General features: G+C 37.3%; 1 protein-coding gene across 9 annotated transcripts in view; it reads left to right on the top strand.

Annotated features, from left to right (window-relative positions):
- The window catches only part of RGS7 (regulator of G protein signaling 7), a 257,489-nt gene that overhangs the window by 189,238 nt on the left and 45,916 nt on the right, over positions 1-22,335 (top strand). For all 9 annotated transcript variants that reach the window (XM_059841690.1, XM_059841686.1, XM_059841685.1 and 6 more), the window contains 3 exons: positions 9,140-9,204; positions 10,909-10,985; positions 11,123-11,204. In XM_059841690.1, the coding sequence (XP_059697673.1) occupies positions 9,140-9,204; positions 10,909-10,985; positions 11,123-11,204 (224 nt within the window). The remainder of the gene's footprint in view (positions 1-9,139; positions 9,205-10,908; positions 10,986-11,122; positions 11,205-22,335) is intronic.

Genomic DNA, 22,335 nt, shown 5'->3' with positions numbered 1-22,335 from the left:
AGATTGAGATACTGCATGTTAGTTTATTACCAGAACTAATGAAGAAATAAATAATCCTTGCATATTTGTAGAACATGTTAATATCTTCTCTAAAATATAATTTGATCTATATGGGCTTCTAATAGCAATTATTTGGCTTAAAAATATTTTTCTGTAGAAAGTATAACTGAAAAAGATATACAAACTGAATCTTCCAATATGTCACAAAACCACAGACACATTCTCATAAGAAAGCTGTAGCGCACTGCTACGTCATGGTGGCAAAAAGAGGGCTTGGATTAAGTTATGTCAAAATGGAAAATAGCCTTTTGATTGTAATTTCCAAAATATTGACTATGATCATTCTGAGGTGACTGAGAAACTGCCAATTTTCATAAAGCGCTAAAAATCTTCCTACTTTTTCTTGAAAATCATGCTTTGAGTGTTGTCAAGAGAGATTCCTCAAATTGCAAATAATTTTTACAAAGGCAGGTTCTTAAGTTCCATCTGTTGAAGTCCTGTTTTAGTGCCATATGTCTTGGAGTCCACCCAGGCAGGACATGTTGTTCTTTGTAGGGTTCCATTGGTTTTAGAATTATTTTGTTAGTGAAAATAAGTAGTAATAATAATAACAACTACTATTATTAAGGCTAGAGCAGTTCAAATAACTTTGCTTTTTCCTGTGAGTTAAGTCATGCTCCTGAATCATGATTAGGTTTTGTGACAAACAGAATTGGATCTCAATTCAGAAAAACTGGCTCTTGAAATAGACCCAGCTAGTGGCTGAGCATGTGACCTGCTTGGAATTATCTTTTCTTTTCTTACAGATATAATTTTGTAACTGATGGATTCTTTTTTTCCTGACATATTATAAACAGGGCATGTCACTAAGAATTAATAGTTAAATAGGGGGCTAGTTGAGACAATTGCATCCCAGAGAGGGGGAATATAATGCCACATATGAAGTTGTTATTCCATGTGCATTTGGTCTCAGTTCTAATGGAACCTGTCAGGTTCTCTTGGAGGTTTAGTGACTCACAGCTGTTGCAAATTTGAGGCATTTAGCCCATTACTGTCCTCTTTTTTGAATAAGTAGAAAATATGAAATGTTAGGGGAAAATTCCATTCACAACAAAATGGCAATTATTTGCCTTTTTTTTTTATTCTTTAGGCTTAATTTAACATAATTGTGAAAATGTAAGATGATTGTAAGAATTTCAGACATAAAATAAGAAGAATAGGTAACTTTTACTCATTTTCTCTAGTGAACTTTTGCTGATAGTGCCCTACTATCAGTGGGCACTCAAAAGTGTCTTTGACATATCAGTTATAGTCTTAAGGAGGTTTGGACATACTAGGAGACAAAAAGTCAACTGCATCTATACAGCTGCAACACGATGTTGTTTGAGCATTGTAAATTTTTTTTGTGTGCATTTCTCTCAAATGAGTTAAAAATGGAGGAGGACTGCAGAATGTTGGTAAGTTATAGAGAACACAGTAAATAACTGATAATGCAACATGAGTTTAAGAGCACTTGACCATGTGATCTTTAAATGATGCTCCCTTTTAAAGTGTGAGATACTTGTCTGGATAAATGCTGCAGCTCTTTAGATAGTCATCACTTCGCTATCTATCCTGTGTTACAGTAAAATGAGGTAGCCATTTACTTTTGCTGTGTCAAAGCTGTTTCATTGTTATTCTCCAGCATTTTTAAGAAAGTACGAGCCCTTACTTATTAAATTTACTTGATAATCAGCTAACAAGTCAGTCTGAACAACACTTCCTTCCTAATGATACTTTCTTATTGCTTAAAAGTAAACTGGCAGAGGCTTCTGCATGTTTTGTCTCTGCTGCTCTGTTCTGAACATGAGCCATTTCACCTGGCTCTTCTCTCCCAAACCCACAGTAATGCTAAAAAGTGCATATTGCACAAAAAGTAACTGCAGTCACGTATCATGTTTTTCACATGGTAAAAATTTTCATATAATTTTCTCTTTAGAGTCACTTGTCTAGTTATTTTACATGCTTAGCTTCAAATTCCTCTATGAAAATTTGAGTAGTTCAGGAATTTTCTCTCTCATTTGTCTTTCTGTACCCTTTACTATAGAGTGACTGTTTGGAAAAACTGTGTGGAGAATGCATTATGTATTTTCATTGCCCAAATGCACAGGAAGGATTTCCTTGGCAACAGCTTATTAAGTAAGCAATTTGTATTTGAGAAATACTGATCCCTATTGCTTACCTGAACTCTGCTGGAACACTGCATGTTCTCAGCATCTCTGGAAATCAACCCATAACTGTGAGTCAATAGCTTGGGGCAAAACTGGTAGCAGAGAAGCACTTTTGATATAAATTTTCATATATACATATAAAAATATTTGTTAAAATCCATGCCATGAGAATTTACAAAGAATGTATGAATAGTTTCTTCAGAGCTCTGCCATTCTATAATCTCAAATCTTAATTCTCAGTTCCCATATTTTCTACAGCTAATGTCAGACTATGTCAGCAATGACTCCTGCAATCAATTCTTTAAATTCCTTAATACAGATGCCTCTATTAAGGACCCATCTCTCAAAATTTTCTGGATTTCTAAGAGTAGTAAGAAACAGACTTTTCCTACCAGAACTCAACTAATTTACTAAACTTTTTCTAAGACTGAGTTGTGACTCCTTAAGTGAATGACTTGCCTTTAGGAAGCTACCTATGCAGAATATATTGACTAATATCTTGGTGACAGGGCTAAGTGTCACTACAGTCTACCAAGAATCACAGCCTCTCAAGAAAAATGTGACTGGTGTCAGCGCTTGCTATGCATAAAATTTGATCTGGGTAGAACCTAATCAATTGAGCTTTAGGAATTAGCAGATAGGTGGAAGAGGTGACCTACAGTATTTTTCCCACTCTGAATTCATATACCATTATATTTCTCTGCATAGATACATTATTCACTCATTAGAAGCCATCTGTGTTATATAAATAATGAAAGTCTCACTTCAACATCATGGCCTTGAATTTTATTCTGATCCTTGCTGATTCTGACATTGACAAATCACTGCAGTGAGGCCTCTGTAACCAGAAGGCATTTCCTGATAATGCTTTCTAGTCATCTCACCACTTCAGAGTTTTGTGCTTACCTGAATTATTCTTTCCATAAAAGTGTAACTTATTCCCATAATATGAGGAGCATGGAAAATGTGTTTGACCAATGCATGTGTATGCAGATATAAGAAAGGCTAGCTGATGCAAGTACATGTTTCTGCAGTACTGTTTTAAAAGCATTGATAATCATCTCAGTCCCCTATAAATAAAAATAAAGTTTCTTAACAGAATTCTGATATTTCAAAACATAACTTAGAATTTTCTGAATTGCTTTCAAGTTTCTATGTTGAGTAAACTAAATAGGTTTCATAGAATATCATGAGTTGGAAGGGAATCACAGGGATCATTGAAGTCCAGCTCTTGGCCCTGCACAGGACATCCCAAGAATCACACCATGTGCCTGAGAGTATTGTTCAAACACTGCTGGAACTCTGTCAGGCTGATGTTGTGACCACTTCCCTGGGGAGTCTGTTCCAGTGCTCAACCACCCTCTGAGTGAAGAACCTTTTCCATGTATCCAGCCTGAACCTCCCTGGACACAGCTTCTGGCTTTGTCACTGGTCACTACAGAGAGGAGATCAGTGCCTGCCCCTCCTCTTCCCCTGAAAATTAAGCTCTAGACTGCAATAAAATCTCCCCTGAGTCTTCTAATTTCTACACCGGAAAGCCAAGGGACCTCAGCCCCTCCTCATGTGACTTCCCCTCATCCCATCACCACGAGTGTCCCAGATTAGAAAGGTGTGGAGAAGGCAATGTTGGTGCGCTGCTGTGATCACTGTGGCATGTCTTCTCCAGCACTGGGGTCCCTGTGGGCTCTGTGGCTATTTGAATGCTAACCCCAATGGAATCTTGGTGCTGAGGCTGAAGTCCCCATCACCGTGGGTGATCCAGGTTAGAAGGATGTGGAGGCAGCAATGCTGGCACTCTGACATGCTCTACTTTGCATACCTTTTTCTGCCCCATTGTCCCTGGATCTGTAGGCTTTCTGGCTCTCTGAAAATCTAACCATAATGGAAAGTTGAAAGCGTTATGATAACATCAAGAAGCATGAAATGATTCAATGGATGTAGTTTTAAATTGTATTTGACAATTAGATATTCATTGTCTGATCTTGGGTGACCTTCCTCCCATACCCGTTTCTTGTCACTCTGCAGGATTTTCCAAGGCCATCATCATCTGGGGACTTCCGTATGTTGAAGATGAATTTGCCTTTTTCTAATTCTTGATCCCTTTGGTAGTTTGAAATTTGGGTACTTTCTTGCCATTTGTTTATGTAAGGAAGTCCTCTGCTTGTGTAAATCTATAATTGAATTGCTTTTCTGAAGTGTTATAGGAAAGAATAGGATCAAAGAGTAAAGACTAGAGATGGGGAGAAGTGTTTCATAAGTTAAGGTTTTGATGATTTGGCAGTAAAATGTACATAAACCTGATCATGGTCTCCCTTCTAACTTGATTTTATTAGCATTTACTTAAGAGTGTGGTTCTTTTGTAGATACACAGGGCTCTGTGGTGACCCATTTTTAAGACCAAGTGAAACTCAATAGCTATTGCTAAGGGCAATTTTTTTTCTATTGACTAAGAGCAGAGGTGACCTAAAGATGGTATGAAATAGCCCTAGAAATCCCAATGTTTAGATAAAAGAGTTAATTTTGTGCTTTACATCCTGCAGTCATGTTTTTTAATGATTACCCTGTAATTCTCCATTTGAAGCAAACACTTGCATATAGAGGGAGAACTGTCTGCCCACTGGGCACTTTGAAACCCTTAGACCTTGCAGTACTTGCTATTTTCTTTGCTCTATAGATACAGACTAGGCTTATACACACTGGCTCTGAAAACAGGATTTTGGCTCAGAGAGTACATAAATCCAACCTGGCCTCAGTGGAGAGAACGAGTGTTCATTCAAAGCACACTTGTGTGAATCCAGCTGTGACCCCACTGGCACTGGCTGTGGCCTTTGCTCCACTGTGGTAAAAGGGAAGATTTAGCCCCTGTTTAGCAACAAGATAAAACTCCCCAGTGTGGGTTTTGGGTGAAAGTTCTGGGTTTGTTTTTTTGTGGGTTTTTTTTTGAGTAAGTATAATATAATGTGCACTCAGTCCAGTTTCTTGAGCCTAGAGTGAAACGTGTTGTAATCTCTACGATCTTACCTAAAGAAAAAAATCTATAGAGGTTTCTTAGGAGCTTTCAAATGCAAGTGAACTGTCAAGAACAGGAAACATGTAGCAAACCATGAAATTTTTTTTTTTTGGGTGTGATAGTTTAAAAACTTGCAAGAGGAAAAGTACAGGCATCCTCTCTATGCAACTCTGGCTTTGTAGTCTCACTTGACATTCTCAGATTGCCCACATTTTGTGAATGCCTGAACAGAATTTTCAAGAGCTAGATTGTATTTGCTGCACAGCTGCAGAAATGTGTTTCAATACTTGTTTGTTGTTCAAATACCCATTTATAAACATCTCTGACCATCTTTCATTATGAAATGTTACAAATTAATATGGTCTTTAAAATTATTGGCGAATCTGTTCTCTCACGGTAATCAGTCACTTCTAAAGCACAAGACATAACATCTAATATATAATTCACTTTAGTAGAGGCAATTATGTTGATTGCAAAATCCATCAGAATACACTGGCTCTAAAAATAAGTGTATAAGGCAGTCCATATTTAGCAAATTGAGGTTATTAATCAAACCCTATTCCTTGCATAGCATTCATCCCATGGTGAGCATTTTTCAGCACCTTGTCTGGGTGTGGCAAGAGAGGGAAGGTGGGCAAGAACTGAGGTTGGCAACAGTGCAGGTAGGAACAAGGTAGCAGGGCTGGTAAGAGATCTATCTGCAGCACAGCTCAAGCCTGTGCCAGGAGGAGCAGCTAGGGTTGAGCACAATTCCTGGGTACAGGCCTCAGTGGAACCCCTAGATGGGGTCCTTGGTGGAATTACACTCCTTGGTGTACTGAGGGCCCTGACCAGGACTTTTGCAGGATCAATAAATAGAGCGCTATACACAGAAATAGAAAGCTTTAGCTGGAGATCCTTCCTGCAGGCTGCACTTCTTGTGAAGTGTAAAAACACTGTCAACATGTGGGATTGGAAAAGCAGACACTGTAATTCACTGAGATTCTGGGAGATCCTGACTCGGCTTTGAGAGGGAAATTGATTGACATCCTCAAAGTCGGGCTACTGGACAAGTGCAGTTACTTCATGTGTGATTTGGTGCAGAAAAGGAGTGGTGCCTGTGAAAGGTGGGAGCATACATATTTCAAATCTCATTGTCCTGAAATTCAGAAGAACAAAACCTCACTACTCTATATCTTCAAATGATCTGGCTGAAAATGAGGGTGATTTTCACATTCTTGCTTTCCAACCTGCTACTGAATTTTTTACAGATAAGCCAAATAATGTGATAGAGAGCATAAACTGGTGAAGACAAATTCCTGAGCTGCTGCCAGCTTTTCATGGCAGGACAGTTAGCTGTTAAATAGAGGCTCAGACATGCACTTCTATAAGGATGTAATTGTTAGCACATAGCAATGGCAATAAATTTAGTCAGAGTAGGAATGTCCTCCTGCACCTTTTTCTCCTACACTAGTGGATATGCTGTACTTCCCACAATAGTAAATTTTCCTTGGGCATATTCTACCTTATTCACAGTGGCACACAGAAACATTTCTGGCATAAGGAATCCAAGCCACAGGTGTTTTAACCATTAGACTCCTCTGAAGCGGAAGGGATCTGGATGTTTCAGTTTAAAAAAAAGGGTCTGAGGGATGAATATGTTTTTTGAGTCTTGGCCAAGTTATGTTCATAATGAAAACCAAACATCTTTATATGGACCCTTTACTATGGACTGGGAGGAAACAGGGTCATTAAAAGAGCCCTGCAGGGAAAATAATGGCAGTAGAGTTACACACTGAAGACACAGTATTAAATGAATAATGTGTCGAGCTAATCCGACTCCTGGTGACCTGCTGGTTGTTTCTCTGGTGTTGAAATCTCTGGTATCTGAAGATACTTTTTGGATGAAACCTATCCTGACAGAAAGATGAGCAGTCAGCTAACTCTGAAACAAGAGTTTTTTTAGGAGGTAGCAGGAAATATTACCCCAAAATTTGCCCACAATGGGACTCAAGGAAGAGCTAAACTAACTAAAAGTGCCTGTACTGGGACTATAAGAATGTGGTTTTAAAGTTTTGATCAAGTGCAGGAACAGGGAGTTTTTTTGTTTCTGTTCAGTTGGTATTAAATTGGTAGACAAATTTTGATCCCTGGAATTCTCAGAACTGTTTACACACTTATATAAAGTCTTTATTTTATTGCTAATATTTACAATAGGGTTAGGATATTTTTTTCAATGCAATAACCAATTTTGAAGGAAAAGAGGAAAATGCTTCACCGTAAAAGAAGCTAAATGACAAAGACCATCTCTCTCCTCAAGAATCTCTTACCAGTGTACTGATTGTGAATGCAACCTAGGTACAAAAGGTCCAAAATTCCTCCCCTCATCTTTTTGTGATGTTTCATGATGCATGCCAATGCATTAGTGTAAGTGTATAACAATATTACAATGCATGAAAGCTATAGAAACTCTCTGTCTGCTGTGTGTGACATGAATATATATCTGTCTTTGTAAGATTTTGTACGCAGAAACTGCCTTGGAACCAGAAGGTATGTGGGGAGGCAAGGAATAGAGAAAGAGACCATGGCTTCTTATGAGAGTGGAAAGTGAAATATTAGGAAAGAAATAGACCAAATAACACACACAAAAAGAGGAGGGGAAGAAAAGACAAAAATTGCATTAAAATAGAACTAATTTTACATCAAGTAACAACTTTAATTGCAGGTAGAAGTGCTTGTAATCAATTAAACTAAAAGAACATTCACTGGAGTGGGTTTGCATGCATTTGCAGGGGTCTTGTCAGGAATAAATATTTCCATGGAATCTTAAATTATATTTGGGTTGACTAACTTTGAATATTCAAACCTGTATGTAACCTCCTTCTTCCTAGTTAGGAAGAATTAAGTTCCGGTGAGGAATTGTTTCCCAGAGAGGCTTTGCTCCTGTAGTAGACCTGCTCCCAGTCCAGAGAGCAGGAACAGTCCTCTCCTGCACAAGCAGTAACTCTGGGCCCTTTTTGCTGACTGTAGAAATGACGGATAAATTGAGGTTTTATCACCTGCTCTGATCAAAAGATTCATCCATCTCACATGAGCAGTGCTCTGAATTAATGTAGTGGATAAATATTGCACAATTAGGAATTGTGCTGCACTCATTGTCTCACTGGTGGGGGAATCTGTAAAATATACAGAGTTGTTTGGAAAATATTTGATGCTAAGTAAAGTCTATTGAAAATGTACTTCAGCATTTTATTACCTAAGATTCTGCTCTGAATGAAATGGAGGAAGGACAGGTCTTCTGAAGGACTTTCAGATTTAGAAAACAAATGAAAGAATGTTTTTTCTCATATGTAACAAATGACACTTTTTTCCCCCCATATTTTGGTCTCACATTATTTTCTAGTTTAAGTACCAGTTATAGTAGACTAATCTGTATGAGACACAAATTTTATCTATAATTATTTTTTAGCTAAAATCTTCCTAGGTTCAAAGTTTGTGTTTTCTAAATATAGAGTCAAAATAAATAAAACCATGTATTCGTGTTCTTACAATCCTGTTTGACTAATACAGCAGCAGCTCCTGCTGAAACTCTTATGCATTATGATTTATACACAGACAGGATGAAAAATGTCTTTGTCATTTTTCTTTAATGTGCTAGTTCCCTGGCCATTAAAAAACCCTGACCTCAAGTACCTCATGAATTTTGCACATGATGTCTGTTGCATAAAGCAGATTTTATTATTATTTAATGAACCTATGTATCTGATCCATCATTTCAGTTACAATCCTGGTAGCCTTGATCCCATATTTAAAGCTTTCTGGAACAAAGAGAGAAATCAAACCAAAAAAAGCTAGCTTTAAACCAGACATGAAGCTTTTATTTCTGATCTGCCATGTTTGTGAGATAGTAGCAAATTCTGTTTATTTTGTTCTGTTCCAGCTGTTTACCTCTGCAAGCGGACAATGCAAAACAAAGCAAGGCTAGAACTAGCAGACTATGAAGCTGTAAGTACCTGGCAAAAAGTAAATTTCTCTGCTGGGCCTGATGAGCCTGTGAAATAATGTAAAGCATGAGAACTATGGGCATATGTGTGAAAATCTGTTAGTTATCCAGTTCTTCCAGCTTGTGGGTCTAACACTGCTCAGTAGTTTTAAATGGTGTTTGAGAGATAGTGAAGGCTAACTGGACAAATGTGGAGATCACAGTCCATCTCTAATCTTACTCTGCTCAGATGCCCATGCCAGGATCACAAATAACTTCACAAATCCCTGCTGCACCACTAGTGTTTGGAAGCAGTTGTTCTCTACAGCATTTAAGGTTTGAACAAAGGATCCCTGACATTTCCAAAAGCTCTTGATCGATGTAGAAATCTAAATCTCATTCTTTATAAGGGATGCTGACACTTGAGCCTTTTCCCATCAGCTAGATGAGAGGCAAAGAGGGTCAGACTAGAGGCATTCCTACTCCCTGACAGTTGTGCTGTGCCTCGGGCAAGGTAAGATAATTGGGGCCAGCAAGAGCTGGAAAAAGAGGGAGTTGGATTAGCTGATGAGGATGGCATTCGATAAGGAGAGAGATGGCTCGAATTCCAACTCTACCCCCAAAAAGTTCCTGAATTTTTCATGAATCTGTCAACATAAAATTCACAAACAACCCTGTCTCTGGGCTGAAAGCTGTCCAGCTGTGCTGCTGTGACCTGATAGCAGGATAGTCAGCCAGGCCTCTCAACACACCAGACACTCCAGCCACAGCACCATGCTGACACACTGTATTGCTCCTTTTGGCACAAGTTTGTTTTTCAGTGTACTGCGCTGTGGGACCGTGCATAATTTTATACTCACATGTCTTGGAAAACTCCCCTTCAATGTACAATCCATAAGAGCCTTCTCTGATATTGACAAGGTCTTTAGAAAGTCTGCTTTTCTCTTTCTGTAGTCTTCATTTTCAGTGGGTATGGCACTGAGATATGTTTGCAATGCATAGGAATATAGTAAAAATAACACTTTTTTTAAGAAGACTGCGTACTGCTGCTGTTTGAGCTGTGAAGAGATTTAGAAAGCTCTTTTGGAGAGAGTGAAAATGTTCCATCATCACTGGAAGAAAGAATTTTGCAATGATTTTAAAAATCTTCTTCCTGTTATTATTAGTAGGCTGTAGGATAGATACATTTCCTGTACAGTATTGAAGAGCTATAGTCTGCATTTTCAAAAATGAGGATAGCTGTGGAGGTTTGGCTGTACTACCAAAAATGGCAGCCAACCCTGTTCAGTGGAAACCATTTGCATAGATGACTGATGAAGAATTGTCATGTGGATCATCCAGAATGGAGATAACTGCTGTTATCTTTTATTGTTATATATTTTCAAAACAAGGATGTTTCTTTGTACTATTTCAAAATTTCTAAGATAGCCCACAGTATATAAAAATGTTTCAGAAGTCCCATGTTCTGCTCAAGGATGCATCTACCCTTTTTATCAGAGTTTCAAAACTAAAACATTTGGGGCATTCAAAAGTATTGCACCTCATTGGGTGGCAAGGACAAACTTTATATCAGATAAGTAAGGTCCATTTACACTGACACAGATATCATGACTTGTATTACGTTTTGGTGAGGGGGAGGTGAGGAGAGGAGGGAAAGATAAAGCCAGGGCCTATTAAAGAATAAATAACTTGCAGGCTAACCCACTAAAATTGTGATGTATTTGCAGGAGAGTTTGGCCAGGCTACAGCGAGCCTTTGCGCGGAAATGGGAGTTTATTTTTATGCAAGCTGAAGCACAAGCAAAGTAAGTTCCTTTGGAGATGAGCAGTGTTCATTTTGCATGATTTTTTGAGGGGGGAGGGGGAAGTGCTTGGACACATTTTATGTTTAAAATTACTGTCCTTGACACTGTTTCTTTTAAATGTCCTATGACATTGACAGGGTTGACAAGAAGAGAGACAAGATAGAGAGGAAGATTCTTGACAGTCAGGAGCGAGCATTTTGGGATGTGCACCGCCCGGTGGTGAGTGCTGGTGGGGCCATGGGGTTTGTGGGCAGGGCTGCTGAAATGTCACCTGCTCTGGAGCTTTGGGGTAGCCTGGGCACAAGTAAAACAGCAGGAGGGTGAGGGGCTGGGGCTTGCCTCCCTCTTTTAAGGATCTAGAGTTTATATGAATGTGATATTGCAGACTTCAGATGTGTGTGCATCCAGTTCAGGATTTTCAGTGAATAGATGTTTGTTGTGCCTGGTTTCTTGAATCAGAAGGTACCTGTCTTTGACTATTATCATCTCAAAGGTTCCCTGGGGTATGAGTCACACAACCAAAATTATGAGCATAACTAAAAATACTCTTAAATAAGTCTGACTATTTTTCTTTTTTAGTCTGCTTTTTTGCTTGCTAAGCCTTTCAACTTCATTCCAGTTATGCTTCCAAGCTATTTTTGAAGTACATAAAGATTAAATATTGGCTTTGAGCTGTGGGAGTCACTGTCTAAACAAGATTTGTCTGAGTTCTTTTTCAAAGTGCATCTGAAACAAAAGTTTAAAAAAGAAAGTTTCTTACATACTCAACTATATTTGAGTGGTAAAATTGTGAAAAAGAATGTCAATTGTTACAATAATTCCAATTAAACTACAGAGCAATATCGGTTTCCCTTACCTAGAGTTAAGCTTTCCTTTTCTGTTTATGCAGTTTGGTATCATTGCCAATGAAATCATACATGAACTATATCTTTTGCTCTGACACTGGGGAAAGCTGCTTTTAGTGGGGGAAGTAAAATTAGGTGATGACACATGGAGGAGTAGAATGTAATGAGAAAGTTTAAATAAAAAATAATAAATTGATCATGGTCAGCTTATATTTGTGACTGTGGAAGTGAAGTGGTCACAGAAGAAATGGATTTTTAGGTAGGATTTACAATATCAGGGGGCAAAAATAACTTGATGTGGAAAATTCCAAGCAGAGGAAATAGATTCAAAAAGACTGGGATATTAATGAATAATCACTGACATAAAACAAGGAAGGAGAACAGAAAGCAATTTTCCATCTGATTGGAGCTACATAGGGAATAAACACAAAGTATCTGTGGACCTGAGACCTGGGAAGGTGAAGAGAGCTCTTATATTTGCTGCAGAAATGGATCTAAATGTTTTGAATCTGAGAATGAGGTGTTATTTTCAGGTTTGGAAGAGATGAGTTGTTGAAGCTTCAAGAGAGTAAAAGGGACCAGGACAAGAGGAAATTGAATCTGATTAAGAGCTTTGGCTGAACTGTGGATAAATCTGCCTGGTCCAGCAGATGTTTTTAATCTGGCTGTAAACATACCTAGGAAATATCAGAGGCCAAAGACTGGCTTACAGTCAGCAATGTAGGCTCCTGGCTTTAGAGGATATAAATAGATGAATGGAGAGGTTCATGCTTTGGTTAAACTGCTCCTCTCAAGAGTCAGTGAAATAATATTTTTGAAAACGCCATTATGAATATACTGTCACAATAAAATCCAGAAGCTTCTTTTGAAAAGAACAAAAGATAAAACACAAAAAGACTGAAAAGAGGAGTGTGATGCTAGAGCTAGTTACAATTTTAATGGATTTTCAAGCCTCCAAAAGGCCTCCCAAAAAATTACAGAAATGCTGCTGCAACTCTGGAGAGCTAATTTTTTTAAACAGTTTTTTAAGGTGATATTTAGATGAGAATCTGTGTATAATGCTTATTTTTATTTACACTGTGTCACTTTTTGATAAAAGTTCAGAGGCTAGGGGCGGTGACAACATCGGTCGAAATCCACCCCAATGTAATATTTTTTTCACTGAAAATGAGTTTTGAGCATCAAATGTTTTATTATTTTTGGTTGCTTGGTTGGTTGAAGGTGAGTAAATAAGTATTTTTTCAGGGTTTTCTTGCAGGCATCCTGGTCCTTAATTGCTTTATTGCTATGTTTGTTACCTACCCAGCAAAAGGACTGATACAGAAGATTTACATGAAAAATATAAACTATGACTATTAAATTTGCATTCTATTTCAACTTTAAGTTGATGAAAGGAGCAGAAGAGGAAAGCAAGCCATCATTCCTAAAGGACAGTGCAGCAGTGCACTGCAGGAGTGGGAGACATGAGAACAGCTGTACGGCACTGGAGCCAGGAGAATGGTGATGCAGAAAAAGAGGATGATTAGGTGTCAGAAATGTCACTGTGACTCATAGGTTTAAAATAAGGGAAGTTAACCAAGGTTTGACATGTGAAGAGGATTTGCCTCAAAAAGCACCAGTGTTTCATAGGTCCCAAGTGAAAGGCAAGCCTGCAGGGGATTACGGAAGTTCTAGAAGATTTATGCCACAGTCTGTGGGACAGACTAATTCTTGAAAGTCATTATGACTGTAACTTTGGATTTGCAGGTCAATAATTTTTTCCTGGGTCTTCAGACTGAGATGATGCTTGGAGACAAGCTAGAGAAATTGGATTTGGAAAGGTTTATTCAAATAATCATCTACTGCTCAGTTTTCTTCCAAGAGACAGTTAAGAGAACAGCTTTGTTATCTCACTGTTTAGTTTCCATTCCAAGGTTTATTTAATTGCTGTTTCCCTCTGGGGGTGTTTTGGTTTGTTTTTTTTTTTTTTTTTTTGAGGGGGTGGGGGGAGAGTGGGGGTTGTTATGTGTATTTCAGGGTATGTATGTGGGAGTGCAATCTTGGTCATTTCTGTAAATCCCAAATTTTTCTTTATGTAAAAAGATCTTAGCTTGCAGTTGAAAAGAGTATGGCTGAGCTTCAGCTGTAGATAACTGCAGCCTGCAGAGACATTCCCAAACCATATTTGACTTTACTAGTTCTGATACCAGCCATAGAAAAACCATGGAAATTTGTGTCAGGGAGAGCTGTATAAACTCCCTCGCCATCCTGAGAGAAAGTCCATGCTGTCATTTCCAAGGTAGAACCAGTATCTGGCATAGGTCTGAGATTAGTATTATTCACATATAGTCATGCATTTCTCATGTTGATGGCAGAGTAAACATATCTTGAAGATCTCTCTCTTCTTTTCCCCTGCCTAGAAAGTGTATTATTTTCATAATTTTGAAACTTCTGTTGATAACAGACTGTGGAAATAAGCAAAAATTGTTTAGGAGGATTAATGTGTTAGAAACAATAACAAATCAGGCTAAATTGGGGAAGTGAGTTACTTCCAGAAGAAAGAAATGGAGAAGCTGCTCTTGCTCAAAAAGAAATGTCATGATCCTTATTACAGTCTTTGAAAGAGAATTTGTTTCATCTTTCCTGAATTATTATCTCTTCTTAAACTCCATAATCTTACACTTGTTAAAAAGGGACAAACAGGTACTAAAGCAGTAAATCCTCTAAAACATTCTCGAACCCACAGGAAATACAGTCAAAACAAAGTAGCTGTGGCTCACTCTAAAATTAACTCTTTTAGGTAAAAAGCAAGACAGCTGATGTCTTGCTGCTACAAATTATTCACTTTTCTTCCTGAGTTATACATTCATGAAATAATATGGCAATAATTAAAAAGTCCTTTTTGGATACTTGCTGAGATTCACATTAATTCAGAAGATAGTGGGGGAAGCATCCTTTTCTTTGAAAGTCACCTGTATACTTTGTAACTGAAAAAATTTGTAAAAGCATTTCATTTTCTCCAATGCCTCTCTGACCTGTGCCATCAGTCTGTGTTGCTGTGTTACAGTCACATTTAGTAGGTTTCTGTGCAGTTGTTTTTAAAATGAAGATGGGAAATACGCAGCAGATGTGCTAGAAATCTGCATTGCCATGTGTCCCTCTCCAAAGTTTAAACACTGGCTGTGGTTTAGTCATAGTGTGATTTGATAAAGCATGAGCATGAGTCAAAGTGTGAGCCAGTTCTTTTATTCTGCCATTTATAGCTTGGTTAAACCCAATCCACAGGACCTCTATTCCCATTGCTGTTACTGGTTTTGCTGGATTATGATTAGTTTGGTTCTCTGGGGAAAAATGGATATAAAATATTGAGAAGGGTCAGACTTAATGACCTTCAAGGTCTATTCTAACCTAGATGATTCTATGACTTTATGAAAAACAACAACAGTATTTGTGGGATTTAATACAGGACAGAGAAGTATCCGGGGTGAGTATGTCTGGATTTAGGTGCTCTTTGGCATTGCTTCCTAGCACCAAACTAGGAAAACTGTTCTTCAAATATTTTATACTTTGTCACATATCCCACACCTTTTGCTACTCTCTCCCTCTCTTTATGGAACTCTACATCCATTAATTTAACTTTCTCTGTTTTTTTTGGTGGGGTTTTTTTGGTTTTTTTTTTTCTCATTTTGGTTGGATTTTAGGTGGTCTGAACATGACCCTTGATACCTGACCTGACAGGTAACATTACCAGGAGCTGAGGGCCAGGCAGTGGTTTCTTCTGTAGTTTAACAATTATTTCATCCTGTTCTTCAAGATCAGCCTCAGAGAGTTGTCAAAACAGTGAATTTACCTTGGATAAGATGGTGCATGCCTGCATTTCACACTCAATTCTAGGCTTTTCTGGGCCCGTCACTTGTTTAGCCAGAGAACACTTATCTCTGTTTTCATATTTTCCGAAAATTTATAAATGTCTTCAGAAAGCAAATGTGAATCATTCCACTTCTCTAGTGATATATATATGCATATAATTTTCATGTCTTCTTTTTTACCTGTTTGACCATATATCCTTACAAGGGAGTTACCTCTACAGGAGACAGGGAATGCAGCCAAACCAGGAATTGTCATTCTCAGATAATTGCCCCTCTGGTAATGAAACAAAGCCCTGTGCAATGCTTTAAATTCAAAAAATGGTTATAATGTTTATGATCCATACTTGCATGTAGTTGAGGAACATATTTATAAGCCCTATAGCTGGCCTGCTAACTAAGATCTTTGTAGAAGATTTTGAACTCACATTATTTAGCATTTTTAATGAGTCTAATATTTGAGTAAAAGTAGGGCAGATGGGGGAAAAAAAGCCAAGTTTCTTGCAAGAGTTCAACAAAACAAATTTTTGGAAGTTAAAACTGAGAGGTAGCAAGCTGTGAAATAGTTAATTGATGAGATGATGGAAGGACACCAAGAAAAATGATATGAAAATATGGTTTTGAGTAATATCCAGTTCTGTGTGAAATTAGGAAAGTAACCTGAAGAAGTAAGTATAAGGAATTTTTTTTATAAGTGCAATGTTTATACACTAATCTTTGTATCTGTGGGAATTAAATTTTCTGCTTTAATCCAAAGCATTTTGTCAAAGATCTTCTTATAAGTCAAAAGGCATATAATCAATTTCTAAATGTCACCTATATTTGCCATCATCTTTTTTCAGAGATGTATTAGACTTTTCTGTGGCCACTCTTTTTCAAAAAAAAAAAAAAAAAAAAGATTCACTTTTTTTCAAGTGAATAACCTAAATTTCTTCTGTATGGAATCTCTAAAACAGCAGTTTTCTGCCTTTTTGGGTAAAAAAAATTTAGTGAGTTTCCTTGTGCAATAGTGTCGCAAGTGCTGGAATCTTCACATACTCAAAAATAATTTTAATTCAGCCTTAAGTAAAATTGCTACTACTGAAACACCATTTGGATAAATACCATGGTTATAATTGCTGTGCAATATTTTCTGGTTCTGAAAACCAATCACTACAAATCTGCAATGGTATATCATAAATTAAAACCAATTAGAAATTAAATCAACTGGCAAAAATAATTAAGCATAGAACTTCAATGCAGGAGTATTTTCTCAGGTACAGCTTCTTTTTTAACTTCACACAACTTGTCTCGAGAATTAAATCTTAACATCCTTTTCTTCTGCATTTTGCATAATGTGTAATTCTGTGACACACAGACTACTAATGTTTAAAAAAAAAAAAAAGATCAAATCTTGTTCCCTTTAAGGTAAAAGCTCAGCTTTCAACAACATCTGTCCTTAAACAGCCAAGTATGTGAGAACATGAGGGTAGCTGTCATGGTTCAAGATGTTCAATCTCCTATGGATACATTTTATGGTTTCATTAATTGGTTTTACATTCCTTGAAAATTTCCCTGTGTCTCTCTCCTGTTTCAAGCAGGTCTTTCCTATGCACAGCCAGTGGGATTCCTTGTGAGTCTGATACTACTCAGGGAAAAGATCTGAACTCTAGTTTGAGAAGACAAATAAGCATAAAGTGGGAATTGGTGCAATGTATGTTTCTTTATTTTGGAAAGATGCTAAAAATCTTTGAAATTTTAAGTGGTCCTAAAGTCTATGCTAAGTGAGACTTCACATCTCTTAGTTTGAAAATCATCTGAGTTTTGCCTTGCTGCAAACATAATTAAGGTTTGATCAAACTGATCGATCAAATGTCTCTTCTTAATCTGATGGTGTTTGAACCTCATTTATCTTGTCCAAATAAGAGAAACAGCTCATAGTTGAACTTTTACCCATTAATTGCACACCTTTCTGTGTTTTGATTAGGTCTGTTGCAGAACAGCAGTGGAACTACTGTTATTTTGGTAGCAGTCAGTGATCTCCAAATCAATCCTTGCATAAAGGATGTGTTGATTTTTCTAATTGGTCCAATGGCAAGATCCTGTCCTCCATGTGGGGCTCTCTACAGTAGGTTTAACTTATGCATAAATGCAAAAATTCATTATTTTTCCATCAGTATATTTCTAGTGTATGACACAGTAAGGTTTGTTGCTCATTCATTTTAGTTTAACAAATAAGTCTGTAACTTTTTATTATTTATCTCTGTTCTTTAATGAGTCAAAATGAAATTAACTATTGAGGACAAGTATTGAGCATTTAAATTCATTCTATGCTATCTGCATAATTCTCTACTAAAACCTTCAATGTAAGAGAACACTTAATCCTAGCAAAAGTTTTATTCATTCTTATGAATTAAGACAATCCCTTCCTTTGAAGGAAGAAGTTCAATAAGATTTTACATTGAACATTCTGTGGCCTGAAATATCAGTCCACTAAATGAATAAGAAAAACTGAAAAGCTTTTGTTCACTTCATTAAAAGCCAGTAGGTTTTGCATTATTATCAGCGGATAGCTGGTTTTAGCAGTTAAGCTGTGTACAACTAATTTGTTTCCATTATCCTACTTGACTGTAAATCACTATTTTCAGGTGTATTTGCAGCCTATTGACAGATTTGTATTAAGAAATATGAACAAACTTGAGGTTATTCAATGCAAGTCCAGTTCCAAATTGTATTCACTTCAGTGAAACACTGAATCTATACATTGCAACTATTTACCCTATCCTGGGTTCCAAAAAAGATAGTATTTGTAAGCATAACACATACATAATGAAAGGACCATAGCTATTGAAAATATCTAATGAATCAGTAGGACAAGCAGGTTCTAATAGCTTTGCCCTTATTATCTGGCAAATTTATGAGGCATCTAGAAATAAAATATGAATCATGCTTGTAAAGAATCTATACTTGAGAACAGTCTTGGGATTTGCTTCCTAAAAATTATGTTTCATAGAGGGTAATTGAAAGATATAGCTGTACTTCTGAGACAGGTAATTTCTAATAGGCATGAATCTGTAGGAAAAGCTAGTAACATCATAGCTAATTTGAGAAGTTTGGTCTGGAGTTGTAGAGAGGTGAAGTCTTGATAGGAGCTCTTTCCAAAGCAGTCATCAAACTTACATACTTATTACAATTTACATTTGTGGCTACCATGGCTGTTGGACTGTATTCCAAATATTCATCTCTGTGTTGCTTCTCTTTAGAACTATGATGCAAGTGGGAGCTCCACAAAAGCACTGTGATTTAACAGCAGGTGTTGGAAGTCCAGTCACACTGCTTGTTTGTCAGTCACACAACTGAATCAAAAGGGCATGTTTCCAGAGAGATAGTTGTGCTAAAATTAATTGTGCAGAAGCTTTGACTGTGATATTAATACAAGTAGCATATAATAAGATAATTTCATATTTTACACTACTATATGTGTGTATGAAAATCTAAATACTATAACATTGTATAATACAATCATTAAGTAGGTAGAGTCATCCAATTTAGTTTAGAGTTTGTATGGGATTATGCTGCATAATGAAAAAAAAAACCCACCACCTGTGTCACAATACTTAAACTCAGAATAATATTTTCCCTTTTTCTTCAGATATCTGCTGATTTACTGGGATCTTGTAACTAGAGGTGCTTTCAAGTCCAAGTGCTCACACGCTCGATTTCTCAGAGCTATTTTCACAGAACTCCTGAACCAAATGGAAATAGTAATTAAAACATACACTTTTAGGGAGGATCATAAAATTCATAAGAGTGTTTCAGATTAGGTACACCTAGCTGATTGCAAATTAACCCCATGATTAGGTTCTGCAGTTTTAAGTAACAGTATCTTTTTCTAACCAAAAGGACGTGGTTCCTGTAGCCCAGTCCCTGTGATCACTGGTTTGTCTTTGCTGCCTTGGGTGCTATAGCAGGGGCTGGTGAGATCTCCCCTGGCAGCACTATCAGTACATATTCCCATGGATTTGCAGGTTCTGGAAGATATGGCTCCTGGGTTTGTTTTTTTATCACTTAGTTGAGGTTCATTGATTTCTAATTATAAAGCAAGCTACATTTAAAAAAAGTGCACTTTCTGAAATTTTTACCTGAATTTGAAATTTTGCTGTCCTTTGACTGGGCCTTAAGAGAACAGCCATTTTTCCAAATCCTGTAAAAAGACCTGACCACTTGTACTCAGTATGTTTGGAATGTTCCTCTGAGACTTTCTATTGCACCAGCAAAATTTTTAATAGTGCAGCTCTTCCACTGGAAAAGCTTCTTTATTTGTTGGCCCTGAAGTGTGTAAAGTGAGGCAAAATCCCAGAATACCGTGATAATAATTACCTAAACCTCAGCTTTTCCTTGTAAGCCTCAGTGGGTTCTTCACACTCGAATAACCTCCATCTCAGTGAAATCAAAAATTGGTGCAGTGCAGGAGAATGCAGCCTGTGTTTTTCTTTATGAGAGCCTCAGTTTTAGCCATTACCGACAACTTACTCAATACAGGATTTTAATGTCTCCTTTGATGCTAGACTATATATGAGAAAAACAGTCTTTCCTACATTACCAGAGTCAAAATGGGTATTTTTCCAGCTAGTAACTCATGATTTTTTCCAGCTGAGTGTCACTATTTTTTCCCCTCATTCCTTTATTTTGTAATCTTCCATTTCTTTTTTATAATCTTCTCCCCTTGATATTTAACTATGCACTGTTCAGATAGCTGCACAAGTAAACTGGAATAGAAAACCTACAAATAAAAATGAACTCTGCTGTTCTGCTTATCACTCAGTGCCTAATTAACTTTTCTCTACTTTACAAAGTGATATGAATAGTTACTGTTGAGGGTCAGAAGACTCCTAGAAAAATGACAGGAATAGCAGCAATGACAGAAATAGCAGACTAGATTGTTGCAGAATCCAACTCTAACATTTGGCACTCAGAAAATTTCAAATTTTAAGCTTACTCTTTTGTGATAATCTTCTATTTCACATAATGTAAAAGAAAGATTTCAATATCTGCATTTTCTTTATATTTTTGTGTCTTTTATCTTTTCCAGTGAGAGAGACAATCTGTCATGTTTTTACCCAGGTCCTTAATTTAAATTTAAAGTCTTTTAAATTCTGAAAGACTGGAGATCTTAAAATTTAGTACTTTGCAATTACACTTAACAAGTTAGCCCATGCCTGCAAAACAAATAAAAATATCTATTTCACAATGTATTGACACTAAAATGCAATGAAAGTGTGTAAGGTATGTGAATCAATCTACCTAAATATTTACTGCTTCAATGAACTCTGAATTTATGGGTGTGCATATTGAAATGAGGTAATTATTTTAAATAGCACCTATATATTCTTAGCTGAAGAGACTGTGAAATAACATTTCCTTAATCAACCTGAGGTTTGTTTGTATGGGTTGAGATTGCAGCACAGGCTGCTGCAGGGCAGGGGCAGCAATAAGGAAGCGAATACCAGTCATGTTTCCACTCTGCTGTTGTGGGCTGGGGAAGGCAGAGAGATGAATTTCACACCAATGTGAATACTTGATTGGAGTGTTCTGTAAAGTGGATTCTTTCAATTTCACTCCCTGCCGCTTGTGAAGAGTAGGCTGCACTACAGAAGTGTAGGCTGAGAGGGACCTCTGGAGGTCTTCTAGTTTAACTTCCTGGTCCAACCAGTGCTGACTTCTAAGGTGAACAAGATTGTCCAGGCACTTGGGTTAAACAAGCTTTGAAAATCACTAAGGATGGACATTCCACAGCCTCTCTTAATTTTATTGTGAAGTATATTTCTTTACAGCTGACTGGAAATTCCTTTACTGCAATTTCAATTACTGTCCAGAGTGCCCCTTTGGAAAAGATCTCTCTCTCTCTAAGCCCCCCGTGGGCACAAAAGGCAGCAGTTAGCTCTCCCCTTTTGCAAGCATAAAAAAAGTCTGTTCCTCCACGGGATTTTCCCATTTGAAATATATTTCTTGTGTTGTTTGTAGGGCTCAAAAGTGGTCTTGGTGTTCCAGAAGTTTCTTTTTGATGCTGAGTAGAACAGCTTTGCCTGCTGGCTAAGCTGTAGCTCATGCAGCTGGGTATGTGGTTTGTCTGCATTGCTGCAAAGAGATACTGCTGACTCATGTTCAGTTTCTCCTTCAGATCATTTCCTACAGAGCAGCAACCCAGACAGACGGTTCCCAGCCTATCAGAATGCACGAGCGTATTCCCTCCCACATACAGGGGTATATTTGTCTCAGATACATGAAAACTTCTGGTTATTTTGGCTTAAGTATATTCACAGTTAAATTGCCATCTTCTTTGTGAAAGATAAAAGAGAAAAAAGACATCAAAACTTCAGCTGACCTAATTATAAATAATAATTTACTCTCTATTGAGCATTCTGCACTTTCTGGAATTACATCCGGGCAAAGAGATTTTTATACAAAAAAGGCATTAACAGCTGTTGATTTGGGCTATATGGCCAGGCAATAAAAAGGATGCTTGGAGAGAGCAACTTTGAACAGCAAGCAGATTATAAATACTCCATGCCCTGCATTGCTTGGATAGAAATGCACCATGGCTCAGGCATTCCATATTCTGTAAATAATTTATTCTTCCAAAGAGTTGTTACAGGTTTCCTAAAATTAATACACTGTAGC

Source organism: Haemorhous mexicanus, chromosome 3 (genome assembly GCF_027477595.1).
Source record: "Haemorhous mexicanus isolate bHaeMex1 chromosome 3, bHaeMex1.pri, whole genome shotgun sequence".
In the NCBI taxonomy this organism is placed as follows: Eukaryota; Metazoa; Chordata; class Aves; order Passeriformes; family Fringillidae; genus Haemorhous; species Haemorhous mexicanus.
This window is presented reverse-complemented; position numbering and strand designations above follow the sequence as displayed.